At 39.8% G+C, this 16,102-nt stretch overlaps 1 protein-coding gene across 6 annotated transcripts in view; it reads left to right on the forward strand.

Moving 5' to 3' along the window:
* SHANK2 (SH3 and multiple ankyrin repeat domains 2) overlaps nt 1-12,928 on the forward strand; it is a 358,950-nt gene extending 346,022 nt beyond the window's left edge. For all 6 annotated transcript variants that reach the window (XM_081163208.1, XM_081163210.1, XM_081163205.1 and 3 more), the window contains one exon: nt 8,488-12,928. In XM_081163208.1, the coding sequence (XP_081019334.1) occupies nt 8,488-9,061 (574 nt within the window). In that variant the 3' untranslated portion in view covers nt 9,062-12,928. The remainder of the gene's footprint in view (nt 1-8,487) is intronic.
* Nucleotides 12,929-16,102: the final 3,174 nt, after the last annotated feature.

Here is a 16,102-nt window from a genome sequence, read left to right on the forward strand (position 1 = left end):
ACAATTTTGCCCCAGACAGGTAAGTGAAAAGTAAATCAAGAAGATGAGTATATGCATTGGCAGATATTGAATTGGTCACCTTTGAACTTCATAACCTTAGAGTTTCATAAATAACCCAACAATCAGAGAGGTGTTTTTTTAAAAGCTGAACTTCGTTACATCCTTTACTTTCACTTCATCTTGTTAACTGTTTGTCGGCCAATTTTGCAGATGCTTTTGCTTTGTAACTCTACAGTGTCTCAGTCATTCCATTTTGTCATTTTATTTGCTCTCATGACTGCCGTTAACAGAAGAGGGGCATTCTGAAGTGCCATGAAGTAAGTGACGACCAAAGGGGGTTTATTTGGGGGTTGTTTCTTTTTTTAACCCATGCATTGGTTCACATTAGTTACTTTTTGTTCGTTTTTCATTCATAGTTTGGATTAGATATTTCTCCTATCCAGAAGTGGTAGCCATTCTTTAAAATTCACCATAGGTCTTCAACATTAGACCCTTTCTTACATAAATTTCACTAGTACTCCTGTTAGGTATCATTCGTCAAGAAATAGGAAAAGGGTCAGGTAACTTTAAGGACATTTTCTATGAGTTCTGGGTGTGGTTTTCCAGGCTAATTAGGCACAGGTGGTGGTGTGTATAAAGAGAAGAAGTTGCAGTTTGCAACTGCCTGCAAAAAGAAAACACCCACATGCTTTGTGTTTGTTGTTTGTATAGCCTTAATGAAACTCTTGTTTGAGTGTTTTACACCAGTCTTGTGGTTCTGTCATCTGCCGCCAGGGAAAATTTGCCTCCAATAACTCCAACTCTAGAGTTAGTGAAAGTGTGTAGTTAAAAAAAAATTAAATTATAATATGAGGAATTGAGCCAAAGGATAAAATTCAGCCATGTCTAAGCCTTGTTGAAATCAATGACACAGTCAAATGCTTAATTTATATTGCATTGTACTTGTAAAGCCTCTTACCTAAGTGTCAGTGATGACTGGTGCCCATTGGGAATGATAGGGCAGAAGGCCAGGTGACCAACAGTAGAGAGAGCCAGAGCCAGTGATTGGCAGAGCCATCCCCTAACTGGTTAAAAGTTGGACGTCAAACAGATATGAGTGCCTGAGAGCAGAATGAGGTTGATGGGGCAATGCCCATTAACCCCAATGGGCCAATCTCCACTGCCTAGTATGGTGGCATGAACTATTGGCACGAATGATTAAGTTATTGTTCAGGTTGATGAAAGTTTTCAGTTCAATTTCTGTGAGGGAAAGGGAGAGTGTCAGTTTGGTTGAGAGTAAGAAGTTGCACGGGGGCAGACTTAGGACTGAAAATAGGTCCTGGGTTGTAGAGAAGTTATTGGACAGAAAATTTAGAGACAAGGAATCCGAAGGAAGGCTCTGAGGAGGACAATCTTGAAAGTAAAGTAAGCGGAGAATGAAGTAAGGTGCAAAGATGACAGAACTGTGGCAAAAGTGGTCTCTGAAGAAACTTCACATAGCTTTTGTCACTCCTGACATATGCTGTAGAAGGAGAGCTGGGTAGGCTAGTTAAGAAAAATATAGGTAACAAAGTAGCTGTTAGGTCTATAACAGCCTTCATCATACTGGTGCCTTCCATATGTTTTGGACTACAACTCCCATGAGCCCCAGCCAGCATGGCCAGGTTGGCAAAGACTTATCTAGAATCTAGATACACCAAGAAAATTCTGCCAGTTATTAATTCTGCCTTTAGCGTAGCGTTGTGAACTGGCAACAAGTATCAATAAGCAGTGCAGGTGACTGTATTTCACATATTGAGATTTTCTAGGCAGCCATTTCTTCTAGTCTATAATTGTATTGCACATAATTATGATGATAGAGAAGCCTCTGGTATTTGTTGGCTGAGCTGGTGCAAACTCATGCACTTTCCCAACTGCCAAGGAAACAGTGTTGTCAGAATATTTTCTGAGGCAAGGAGGACCTCTGAAGAAATTGCATAATGCTTAAGGACTAGAAGGTCTATAGGGGAAGAGAGAGGAATGTTGTGGAGAATCTGCACATGCAGCAGATTGGCTAAAGCAGTGGGACAAAGTAGGCAGTGCATTAAAAAGCAGAGGTCTGAGGAAACGATGGGTGGGGAAGGGATGGGAGTTTAAGAAAACAAGAGCCAATGAAAACTTCAGATGGGGCCTAGGAACAATAGTGGCAAGACAGAAGTCTGAGTGTCACTTCTGGAGGGCTGGAGACTATGCTGGGTTGAAGACTATCAGGTTGTAATGGAACTGCTATTCATTTAAGAGATACATAGATTGGAATTTGTGTTAGTGGTGGCATCTGCTGACTCCACCTCCCCACTTCCCACCAAAGCTGGGGTTGCATGGCTTACCAGGTTACATGTCTGTAGCATTGGCTTCCAGGTTCCCCTCCCAGAGAAGTGGTCGCAACCGGCTTCCACCAAAATCTCACCAGAACTCAGAAGCCTGCACTGCAGCTGCTTCTTCTGCGAGGTGTTCTGGGTTCCAGGCACTCTTGGAGGAAACTGATTTTCGAGATCCATTTCAGTCAGCATTTAGGCCAAGCTTTGGCACAGAAACTACCTTATGATCTCTGTCAGGAAAGAAATGTGTTCCAGTCAATTATCAACTTCTCAGTGGCTTTTGATACCATAAACCATGGTATCCTTCTGGAGTGGTTGTTCGAATTAGGGGTGTGTGGTACAGCTTTGTGGTGGTTCTGGTCTTACTTGGATGGTCATTTCCAGAGGGTGATGCAGGGTTTGCGCTGAATCTTCAATGTAGAGTTCCTTGGGGTTCAATTTTATCCCCTATGCTGTTTAACATCTACATGAAACCCCTGAGTGGAGATACAGAGTTTTGGAGTATGTCATCAGCAATATGCTGGTGACACATATAGCTCTATCTCTCCTTTGCATCTGCAGGTGTGGCAGTGGATGTGCTGGACTGATGTCTTGCCTCAGTTATGGACTGGATGAGAGCCAATAAACCGAGGCTCAATCCAGATAAGACAGAGGCACTGTTAGTGGATGGTCCCTGGATCGGATGAATGGGAGATTTCCTGCTTTTGATGGGGTTACACTCCCTCTGAAAGAGTGGTCTTGGGTGGTCTCAGTGGCGTGGAGTGTCTTCCATCAGCTTCAGCTTGTGGCCCAGCTGCACCCCTATCTGGACAGGGATAGCCTAACGTCTGTTGTCTATGCTCTGGTAACCGCTAGGTTAGATTACTGCAACACATTATACGTAGGGCTGCCACTAAAGACTGTTTGGAAACTTCAGCAGGTGCAGAATTCGGCATCCAGGTTGCTCGCCAGAGCAAGACAGCTTGAGCTGCAAAATGGCAGCCACTTGAAAGGGGACTGATTGCAGAAGTTGGGGGAAGAGACCTTCAACACAAATTCAGGATTTCCTCCCAATGCAAACAGCCGCTTCAAATGTATTATTTTCGTCATGACTCCAGCAGGGAAATAATGATTTAATCTCTCACTCTCCCCACCCACTGACTGCTGCAATCTTGATCATTATAAGCCCCACACCAGGTAGCTATTATTTGAATTATTTAAAATGCATATTAAAATAAAGATGAACATCATGTACAGTTTGGCTCTACATCCTGTGGTCCTTAGTTCACTTGCTAAATAGCAAATTCCATTGAATTCATGAGAACTTTCTTGTGAGTAAACATACATCTTAAAAAGTACATCTTAAAAAGATGTTTGGGCAACAGTTTGGCATATAAATAACTCTTGTGTCCATGTAGTTCATTTTAGCAGGAAAAAAACCACCTTGTATATTGAAGCTTTCTGCTAGTTAGGGCTGGGCAATGTCTGGTTTTCAACATCGTGATATATCACCAGCTAAACATCACAATATACTGATATATCACAATGTCTGAAACAAGGATGGAGCTATGTAGAGGCATTGGCTGGCTTCATGGTTTTTCCCATACTGTAATTTTTTCATAGCATGCATGCGCACACACACATATTGTGATTCACGATACATTGCCAGGTCAAAAATTATGAAACTGATATCACTATATGAATTGGGCATGTTGATATATCGCCCATTCCTACTGCTAGTAAACGTTTATTTAAAATGTAGTACTATATTTAAATCCTATTAAAATGGCTCAAAATAACTTTAATAGGAATTCATGCCTACAGACTGCTTTTCCTGGGAAAATTCAGTGATGTGACACAGTAATTACATATTGTGAAATAATCTAAGACAACATAATGTGTATTGCAATCAGAGGAATCAAAGGAAGTGAATATTTGCAACAAAATATCACTGTATGCTTATTCCTAATAGAGCCAGCTTTTCATATATATATTCCTGACAATATAAAAAGCCATATTAGAAAAGTAAATTTGGTTGGAAAGAATTGTCTCTAGTCTAATAACCGCTTATTGACAATTTACAGAAAAGGGTATAGTCCGAAGTTGCTAACGGATACTTTATTTCTCACAGCTATGGATGTGGATGTGTTTGATATTTCTAGAAGAAACTCTTTCCCCCCTTCCAGCAATCAATATTTTAAACAGCTCAGTTTAGTGGTTTTTTATTTCTGAAAGACTTTTTTTAAATCCCTAACTGCTCTATCTTAAATAAAATGCACAGCTTTGGTCTGGATGCCATTTAATGTAATTTTTTAAATATAAATCATTATTTTGGGTAAATTTTCAGGTCCTTTGTGTTTGAATTACAAATCAATAACCTTTGACCAATGTTTCTCTCACTGTGATTGTAAAATAATTATCACAAATTCAAAGAAACTGTTTAGACATGCTGGGAATTGTAAGCGCTGGTGATTCGTATTTGACGTTTTTCCTGCAGCACTTCTGTCAAAGAGAGAAGCTACTTTTTAAACTTAACAGATGTTTCCAACTTGGCAGTGGAAAGTGCAGCATTAAATACTTCCGAGTTGTCTTCTTCCTCCCATTCACCTAAATAGCTTCATGGGCAAAGTCTCCTCAGGGTACATTTTTAAGTCTGAGACATGTTTTTCTTTGTACCAGAGAATATGGTACAAACCAACCCAGACCCCATTGGCCTGTTTGTTAGCATGCCATCAAAGGCATGTTGTCACTATAGACATGCAGTTTGGTATGTGATAAGGCCAGAAGCAATGCACAGAAAGGAAGAAAGGAGCCTGCATGTGCTGTGCACATTTTGACCCTTCTCCTTAGTCTTTGTATTCTCTGAGATAACAATCTGCTAAGGATATAAAACAAGATGTTAGAGACTGAAGGCCTGTCCACACTTTTGCTTGTCCCATGCCTAGAAAGCACAGTACCCAGAGGGTTTTTTTTCTTGCCCTGAAAAAACAGTTTACTGCTGAATTGGAACACATGGCAATCTGTAGAAAGCCCAATTGCCACTTGTTCCAGTTCAGTATTAAACCATGGGTTTTCCCAGGGGAAAGTGAGGGGGAAATCGGAAGTGTGGACAAGCTCTAAGCATCAACATTCTAGAATCCACAGTAATTTTTAAATTATTTTTTACCCACTGTAATTTACAGTGATTTCTGCAGAAATTGAATACTGACCTTAGAAAATCTTTTCTTTAGTTACAAATAACATTTTTTGCATTCTTGTTAATTCTTTACTGCCATGTTGGGAAGATTCACTGTTTGATTCCCTTTATCCATACAGAGAGCTATTAATACTAGCCCATCCATGCTGCACTTTAAATCGCTCCTTCTGCTCCTCTGTATAGGAATTTGACATTTCTGATGTCCCATACATTAGTTGTTGTACTACTACTACGTAAATTGTGCCACAAATGAACTTTTGAACTCCCTTTTATGACCACACCAGAGATGGAAGGGGGAAGCATGCAAACCTGGGGCAGGCAAGACTTGTTTCCGTCCATTGACCTGCATAATGCTAAGCCAAACTTTATCTCATTCCAGACAAAGTGTGATCTGTTAGCAAAGATTTATATGGTTTACCACACATGGTTTGTCTGGGGGAGATAAACTGTGACCAAGGCTGGCCCAAGACATTTTGACACCTGAGGTCTCATTATCATTTGGTGTAGAAGTTGATTTCGTTTTTAACTGAAAATAATGTTAGAATACAACTAATCAACTCTGTGTTGATAATTTAAAATGCACAGATTATGGCCCAAATCCCAGGAACTGTGCAACTTGCTTTACATATTCAAGAGAGTTTGTGCTTGTGTTTTTTTACCCATTGCATGCCAAACGTATTTTGAAAACGAAGGGGTATTCAGAAGTAGTTTGTAATGTGATATGTGTCTCTGCTGTATGAAGGAAAAAAGTAAAATTCTCACTTGACATACCTGAAGTACCTATTTAGATCCAAGCCTATATTTTTATACTTAAAAGTTATTCACACAACAATCTTAAAAAGCACCAGAAAGGCACAGTTCTCACTCAAATCAAAAACAGATTAAAGATGGATTGGGAGTTGTGGAAGGAGGGGCAATGAGTGCAGCTGAGCGGATAGATGCTAAGATATTGAAAATGTGCATGTGCTGTGACTTGGAGTGGACACTAACACCTGTTATATCCCCTCTGATTAGTCAGGCTTGCATTGCTAAGACTTCCTTGGATCTGTTGCTCCATCTTGATGCCCCAATTACAGTTGTAGGTAGAAGTCCTCTTTGCCAAGTTTACTGCAACCTGTTATTTCAGTTTTGTTTTAGTTACCAATTATTTATGCTTCGTGACCTCAAGGCTAGATTCATGTAATTGTCAGAGATCAGAGACCTCCTACCTGCATGGTAAACTTTCTTCCTTTGAACGTGGAAGGCTAGCAGTGTTACTAGCTTCAGATTTCCCCAGGTTAAAAGAGCCTTCAAATGAGCTGGATCTGTAATAGAATCTTGCTTCGACAAATAAAAACAGGGGCTGCTCTTATTTTTATCCTTTAAAAAAATAAAAATGCATTATTTTGTATATTAATAAAACAGGATGCATCAGAAATGCCAGAAGTAAGGATGAATAAAAATCTATAGTCCATACACATTCATTTACTCTTAGTCCCAGGACTCCGCTAGACTGGTAAAGAAAAAGCGATTTATATGTGTTGTATGTGCAATATAACATTGTGTCACCAGATAGCGATGTGGAGTCCCATTTTTCTCTACTTGTTTTCCCTGTTTAAATTTACACCGCTTTAAACTGCAATTCTTCTTTGATGTGTCTAGAGCCATCCCTGATCATAACATTAAAACAGCCAGGCAGATCTTCAGAGCAATTGATACATAATGTGTGTCTTTCATCCTTTAGTTACCTATTGATAAACCCCTCTTGCTTTCCACCCTGCCTAAGCATAGACCTTAGGGTTACTTGTCAGGAACCAAAGCATGTCAACAAGACCATCTCCAAGCTAAAACTCTCTCAAAACGTTTTTTTTGAGTGAAGTTTCTGTTCACCAAATTCGATTCACTTGGTGCAAAATGTATTTCCTCAGGATTTTTTGGAGACTTCAGCTCTCTTTGATTTACTATGTGGGTATGCAAATATCTACCCCACCTCTGGACACTGTCACTTAATATACTGTACATAGGACCAGGGGCGGAGGAAGGGGTGTGTGCTGGGGTGGGTCGCCCCAGGTGTCACCACTAAGGGGGGTGACAAAACGCTGAGCGGCACTCACCGCGGGGCCTGCAGCACGCCCGAGCCATGCATCTCGTCTGGGAATGACACGGTGGCTGGGGCGCCTGCAGGCTCTGCGCTGCCCCAAACAGTCCACCCGCCTCCTCCCCGTCAGCTGTAGGGCGGCTGAGTGGGAGGAGGCAGGCAGATTCCTCGGAGGCCCCGCAGAGCCTCCTGTCCTGGTTCGCCCCGCCCCATAGGCGGCTGGCTCTGCCCCTGGGTGCAGGGCACGCATGCCACCCCAGGCGCCCAATTGGCTTGCTCTGCCAATGCGTAGGACTACCCCTGATGAGCCAGGTCACTGTACTAAGAGCATTCAGCTAGTTCAAAACACAATGGCCTGCCTCCTGAAGGTGAAGTTCCCAAGCATCAGAACTGGGTTCTTCTAGGATTCTGGCCTGTGCTTAGCAAGACAGGTTTCAGCATGTAACTTACCTTGGGAACTGCCTCCTCTTCTGTACCCTGTACCCTTCTGTCTTCTGATCTCTTAGATGTAATTTCCTTAGTGCATCATCTGTGCAACGAATTAGAACAATGACACAGAGAAGCATCCTTGGTTGTTTTGTCCAGTTTTGGAACTCTCTTGTGAGATTCACCACACTTAAATGCCTTCTGCTACCATAATGCTCTTTGGGACAATGATTCAGTGGCTAGAGTTAATTTTTAGCAGCATATTTGAGATTGTCTTTGACTTTTAAAATATTTGTAAAGCTTGCTCATAGTTTTCTGCCACTATTGTTTTCATAAAGTCGTATGGTATCTCTTTGGCATTTATATATATCTTTAATACGTAATCGTGTCATAAGTTAGCAATGAGCTGATTTGTATTTTTAATACGTGGAGAGTCTGAATATTTCCTGTTCATTTTTATTTGTTTATTTCAGGGGCACAGAAGTCATGAGCACTGTCTCAGGTACTCGAAGTTCAACCATCACTTTTACTGTCCGGCCTGGAACTAGCCAGCCAATCACACTGCAGAGCAGATCCCCAGACTATGATAGTAGGACACCAGGAGCAAGACATGCTCCAAGCCCAGTGGTTTCACCAACAGAAATAAGTAAGGACATCATGCCAGCTCCTCTGACTGCTGCTGCTCCAGTTGCATCTCCTTCTCCAACACTTTCTGATGTTTTTAGCCTACCCAGCCAGCCTCCTTCGGGGGACCTCTTCGCTTTGAACACAGGGCGCAGCAGGTCTCCTTCTCCCTCAATCTTGCAACAGCCAATATCAAATAAGCCTTTTACAACTAAGCCTGTCCACCTGTGGACCAAGCCAGATGTGGCAGATTGGTTGGAGAGTTTAAACTTAGGTGAACATAAAGAGACCTTTATGGATAATGAAATAGATGGCACTCACTTACCAAACCTTCAGAAGGAAGACTTGATAGACCTTGGAGTGACTAGAGTTGGTCACAGAATGAACATAGAAAGAGCCTTGAAACAGCTACTGGACAGATAAGAATGGCTGCGCTTGCCTCACATACCTTTGTTATAAATAGAGATGGGCTGGTACTGAAACACCCCAAATGCCTTGGCTCCCCAAGAGTACCACTAAATTGAAGCATCAGTTGGTTGCTATAGTTTTTTATATGCAAGAGTGTAGATTGTAAGTTTGGTGCCCGGGAGCAGCCCCAAGTAAATGTACGTTATTAAAGGGACTATAGATTTCAAAGAGGAAGGAAGAAAGGGGAGAGAATAAGGAAAGGGGGGAAATGCTAATTTTTATATATATATGTGTGTGTGTAAGCTCTGGTCTTACTGAAAATATTTCTAAAATTATTACAGTATTTTTATTTATGGGGCATGGGAATAACATTCATCCTTTGGTATTCATGAATTGTTTTCCTGCCCTTCAGAAATGCCCTTCTGCCTGAACAATACTGTGCCAGTTTATTTTTGGTTTGAAACATATTGGTGTTTCTCCTTTCACAATAAAGTATTATGTCCAGCTCTTTTTGCAATTTCTGCTCTCCCCACCCCCAGTCATTCCACATGCCCATTGCACTCAGTTCCATGGCTCCTCCTATTTTGATTCTCACTTCTGCCAATTAAACACCATACTAACATTCACATTTTTTCATAGCACATTTACTGGTTTTAATTAAAAATCAATACATTCGTGGGGTTGTAGAAGCAGAGATTTCAAAAAAACAAACAAACAACTTTCTGACATCCTTTTGGCTTGTTTATTACATTCCTTGGTTTATCTCTAATGAATTTAGTTCTTGTCATCCTTTGTAACTAGTCACATAGCTTTCATTAATTTTTGCCCTCCCACACAGTTAGATTCAGATCTGAATGAGCTGTTCATGCAAAGAAAAGTATTTTTATGCACCGATTGCTTTTTCTGTGTCAAAGTGATCACGTGTGGCGAGGGACTCAATTACTGCTATGATCCAAAGTATAAATAAAAGAACAATATATATTGTTTCTACAGTTCTGCATGTGAATGCCCAAACCTTTGCACAAGCTATGTTCACAACTGTGCATAGGGTAGGATTTTCCATCTCAAAAGATCATCTTTCTGCTCTTGCTGAATCCACGTGGCACAAAGCCTGTTTTTACATGCAGAAGTGTATCTTTATGTGTTGGCATTAGTCTATGGCACCAGGAAGAGGAAAATCTAAAAGCGATTGCCTGCAGAAACTGAAACTATAAGCAAGATGCATGGTTTTTTTTTCAGAAACCTGGTGGGCACCTATTATAGATGCAAGGAACAATTTCTAAAAATTCAAGTTAGCTTCAGTTCAGAGGCGCCAGGTTGCCCACCAGATTGAGGGGTCCTGGCATGCTTTGTACACGTGTGATGTCTTGCATGGCACACACACGTTGTGTCACAGGCAATGCGCACTACGACATCACAACACCTGGAGGAGGCCGAGTGCTGTGGAGGAGCCAGCCACTGATACTGCAGCATGCGACCCACTCAACATTGAGAGGGCCCAACCCCATTCCAACAAATATTCAGGGTGCCAAAGACACGTCAGCCACCTAGAGTTGGCACACCGTCAGTTTGACTTTGGCTTCAGTTTGACTGAAAATCAAAAATCCCAAAGTTCACTTCTGCATTGCTGCATGAACTAGAGCAGCATTGCAGGAGAATATATTTGTTCTCACAACTTGGGTTGAGTTTATTTGACACTGAGTTGAAAACCAATGAAATGGCTATGAATTGGTTGGAATGCATACTTAGAATGATAGTCTTTATTGTGGGATATATATTTAGAGATTTCGTAACCTATGGAGATTAGCAGTATTCTCCCACCTTATTCTCTCTCCCACTGTAAGTAATACACATTATGCATTTTGTGGTTCCCGCCTTCCTGAAGACTTCAGCCTATAACAGAAGGTTAAATCATATGTGGTTACTCAGTCATCAAACTACTTAACTTTCAGAAGGCCTCATATTTTTGGAAGGCATCTAAATTCTTTCCTTAATACATCCCAGCCTATCTCTAATTATATTTTCTCACAACGAAGTGTCTAATTAGGTCTAGAACTAGTACATAAAATTTAGCAATTTCAATATCTTTCTTTACTGCAAGTTTAAATAGTTGTACAGATAGTTTATAAGCACAATATTTTAAGAATATAAGTGGCTGGTCTACTGGGCAGCCTTTGTGCCACTTCAATGCTAGAAATTTAAAAAAATAAAATAAAACTTTTGTGGTTTACTACTATTTCTGTGGAATAATTATTAAGTCTTGACCTTTTTAAATCAACCTCATTTGGATGCATCTGAACCAGCAGAGCTGTGTTATATTTTCTATCTTTGCTAGAACTTCTTCAGAAGATGAGTGTTTCTTCAAACATGGTTACAATTAACAATGCAGTGGTTAATTATGAAAACTAATATTCATCTCTCTCTTCTCCCCCTTCACTTTCTGCAAAGACTGGTCTTTTGACTTAACATCTGTTGTTGTATCCTTCACAGGTTCCTATTTGCATTTGAAAGTTCCAAGTAACCTTATAATTAAAATCTAGTTTAAATGCAAAAGTCCTGAAATTTCCATAATTATATGGATTATGTAGAGGATGACATTCATATATTCAGTGGCTACAAAAAGCCATCAAATATTTTTTTTTGTGGTGGTGGGGGTGTAAAAAAGGAAATGATAATTCAGCCATCATTGTCTTCCATTTGGTGATATTGCTGAATTCAGTAAATAAACCACGAACGCCATGCTCCTTTTTGCTTCTTTGAATGCAGTTGGTGTTACCTCTACAATATGTGCCAGGAAATACAAAAGGACACATGGTAGGAAAAGAAAATAGAGAGAATTATTTCTAAGCTGCTGTTAATCATACCCTTTTACTGTTGAATATCTTATGATGGTGTACACCGAAGTTACAAGTGATGGTAATCCCTTTCTTAAAAGGGGTCTCTTAGATACGTATCTCTTTCAGTCACTTACATAGTAGGTACAATAGAATTAGTAGAAAAGAGATTTAAACATCAAAGAGCTAATGAAATAGTTTATTTTTACATTGTGTCTTATGATTGAAAGAGTAATAGGGCCTACAAGGAACTGCTTTTATCAATAAAATACACCTTTGCCAAGAGGAAGTAGTCTTTAGTACTGTTTGATGGTTTTATCATAGAAAGCAATAGTAACAGATACAGTTGCCTCCTAGCATTTTTATCAGTTTTGAAAATGTTGGGAGCAGGAAAGGCCCTTCTAATCTCCTGCTACTATGATGGTGCAAAATAAGGTGTTAGAGATAATCTTGTTAATGATATTCCAGGTTTTAGGAACAACTTTTGTTTATATACTGTAATTTAAATAAATTGCATTTACATGCCTAGTTTCTGTAATATTTGTGTATACAATACCAAAATCACACAAGATGTAAATTGTGTATAACTGCACAGACTCTATTCCCTGGGTGTCTGGGAACATTTTAAGTTTTAATTCATATATTATAAAATGACTATATGTGACTGTTGATTTACAGAATTTACATATCACAAAAGCTAACTATTTGTGGTACCTAAGTTAATAAAAGTGATTTTCTGATTCTGAGTTCCTTTACAAACAAGCATTACCCAGTTGATCTGGCAATGACTCTGTGTATGAGCCTCTAATACTGATAATTTTTCCATTACATTTATTTTATTTTCTAGATAGTAATGTTTCTCGCTATAGTTTGTGTAACAACTTGTGTTCATGTTATCTTTGTTGCTGTAATTTTTGTGCTTTAATTCCTCTTATTTCAAATTGATGACAACAAAATCAAGCTCCTGTAACTTGCACTTTCCCTAATCCTTACTACTCTTGTATGGCAACCAAAATTACTGTAAGAAATAAATATAATATTGCACTAAGGTTGTGGTTCTGATTACAAACAGTAAGAACAGTCTGAATCTTTTGTTTTTGGAAAGAGTTGCCAAAACTTGCTGTTTAATATTTCTTTTTTAAAAACTGTTCCAGTTACCTTTAATTTAGCTCCCACAAGATATCTGACTACTTATCATTATTGTGGATTCCAAATCCGAATTTCAGATGAGAAATGTGTGTTGTAGAAATATGAGAGAACACACGTTTATGTAAGGGTGATTTGAGTTCTTGCTTTGATGGATGTTTTTGCAATCTCCCCCCCCCCCCGATTGTAGTGATTTTAGTGTTCTGAGCTTCCCAAAGGACAATTAGTTGTCATTTCAGATGTTAAATCATTATAGTTTAGTGAAAGGCCCCCATGTTAAGGCACCTTACGAAAGAGACACAAGGGCTGTGACTCAAAGGTTCTCACGTTCCTCACTGGGCTGCAAATAAGTAGCACCGCCATTGCACAGAAGGCCCACCTCTGCTCTTCCCTCTCAGCGTGCTGACCGTGTGGAGGAGGAAGGGACTGCCTGCCCTATTGGACGAGAGATTTAACAGCAGACCATTTTGACGCCTTTATTCCAAACATATCTCCTTTACCGTTTGCCTGATCCTCTTTAAAAGCCATTCAAGTTGGTGGCTGCCGCTGCCTCCTGCGCGAGAGTATTCCAAAGTTTAACTGTGTGCTGCATGAAGGCATTTTACTAAATGTGAAGCTAAATGAAGGCCTTTCCCGCTCCCCTTTTGTTCAGCAACCGTTTGTATATACAGAATTATAGTCAGAAAGGGGAATCGGGAAACAGAAGCTTATTTCCTAACGCAGTTCAGGTGTAAGTGCGTTATGTTTCCATCACTCGTATTCTGCAATTGGAGTTCATCAATTCCTATGGAAGGATTGCATTTCCCTTTTCACGGGAAGAATGTTGAATATTCTAAGCTTTCTGTTTCTTCCTCTGATTCCTCCCACCTTTTTTTCCTTTAAGTCAGATGTGGGGAACCTGAGGCCCTCCAAAAGATGCTGAACACCAGTTTTCATGATCCTTGACCATGGGCCATGCAAGGTGGGGCTGGTGGAAGTTTGAGGACAAAAACACTTGGGAGGCCACAGGTTTCCTGTCCTTGGTTTAAATTCTGAAGATTCATGGAAGAAAATGCCTTAATGCAGTTATGAAATTTATGTTCCATAATAGATGGGATTTGGCTTTGTTTGGAGGTTTAGTTTTCTCCCATGCATGGGTTTCTGGTCTATGTCCATTGTGTCTGATATTCAAAGGATTCTGTAGCTTTGTTTTCTTCAGTGTTTAATTGTATTCAGTTATTCTAACTGCCAAGATACATGGATATCTTTATCTAGCTATAGATATGGTTATACCTGCACACATTATTATTTTGTAATAATAATAATAATAATAATAATAAAACTAGCCTCACACCATGCTATGGAATTACTAGTGCTGGGTATGGTTCCAGGTAGTAATTTACACATCTTTGTTAAAGCTTTTTCATTCAGGAAACTGGTTAATTTCAAACATATTGCATTGGCCACCTTTACAGCACAGAGTGAAGACTTGCATCAACAGGATAATACTCAAGAACAGTACCAGCACTGACCATGAGTTGTATACTGAAATTGTACATCACAACGCAGTAAATACAAGGATGAAGTGCGGGCTTCGGACACTTTGAACCTGACTTGTACAAATTATGTTACAAACTGTTGATCTTTTGATGAGAAATACCATTTCAACATCCATGTATTGTAGTTACAGTGCCTTGTATTCTGGATCAAGAAGTCCATCAGTGCACAGCTTAACAAAAAATTAAATTGCTAAATGTTGGGGGGGGGGAATCAAAACATTATTTTGCAGCCCTCTCTAATAAAGCTGTGACTTGATGAGTCACCAAAATGAAATAAAAAATTCAAATAAATTTGTGTTTCAGTTGTTTCCCAATAACAAATATGTACAACATCTGTTCAGTACGTAGGGATATAATTTCTGTACTTTTATGCATCTTAATTTAACAGTGTACACGTCGCTGTTACGTATCAAACTCAAGCTCTTTACAGATAGATACGCTGACTCCTAGTGGCAGTTGTTTGACAAGTCAGGGAACAATTTATATAAAGTTATCAAACGATAAATTATAAAGGAATCTGGTTTTTAAAAAATAAAAACCACATTTATTTTACTAACCTATTATTTGAACATATATATTTTAAAATTTTGTATTTTAATGTAGCATTGAAGTAGGTTTGGAGAATAGTGCCCTAAAAGGCAACAGGTGCGTCTTTTAAATAAATACATTTGCAAGTTACAGAGCTATCGAAAAGGGGGGGGGGGAGAATTAAAGGCAGACAAATCACCCAGTCCAAAGCCCAGGTGAGCTTGTGGCAACAGAGCAGAAGGTAGGTCCACATTTTTTCTTTTTTCCCTTCCATCAGCTTTGTGGTTTCCGTGTTGTTGTTTACAGTTTTTGTATTGCTCCCAATGGATGGGAAACAAAGTAAAGCTGTCCCAGGGCCCCTCTCTTCTGGGGGTGTGCTTGGGAGAAGGAAGGAGCTTTGGAGGGAGCAGATTAAAAGCCTTCCCTTACCCACTCCAGTAATGCATTCATTTTGCCCTCTCCATTGTCAGAGTACTAGTGATAGTGGAGGGACAGTTGCAAGAGCTGGAGGAGATCTCTGGGGCATGGCTTCTGCTCAACTCAGGGCTTTCCATCCACGGAGGGAGAAATCCACAGTGTCCTATGGCCCCTTGGGATGCTGTCCCAGAGACTAATAAGTTTGCAATTTAACTCTAATTGGTTTCAGTGGTAAGGTCCCAGCATGTGATTAAGAATCTCCTATTTAAATAAGTAGATGTGACATATTTAGAGCAAAATGCAGTTGGGAGCCTACTGATTTGGGTATATTTTTTAAGAGAACAAGCTGTGCATAGGATTGTGTATGTGTGTGTGTGTGTGACATTTCCTGTTTTATGTTGTGAAAGAGAAGGGATGAAAGTCTCATTTAATTTTTGTCTCCATTGTAGTAAGTTGGTATGCAGTAGGAAGGCCATTTTGTTTGTGGAAATATAATTTTCCAGAAGGTTGCCTAGGAGCATCATGGTGGATGGATTTTTCAGTTGGAAATGGGGAATACTCAGTGGGATCTAGGTACTGCTTAGGGTAATTAT

This window comes from Podarcis bocagei (genome assembly GCF_964188305.1).
Source record: "Podarcis bocagei genome assembly, chromosome: 1".
NCBI lineage: Eukaryota > Metazoa > Chordata > Lepidosauria > Squamata > Lacertidae > Podarcis > Podarcis bocagei.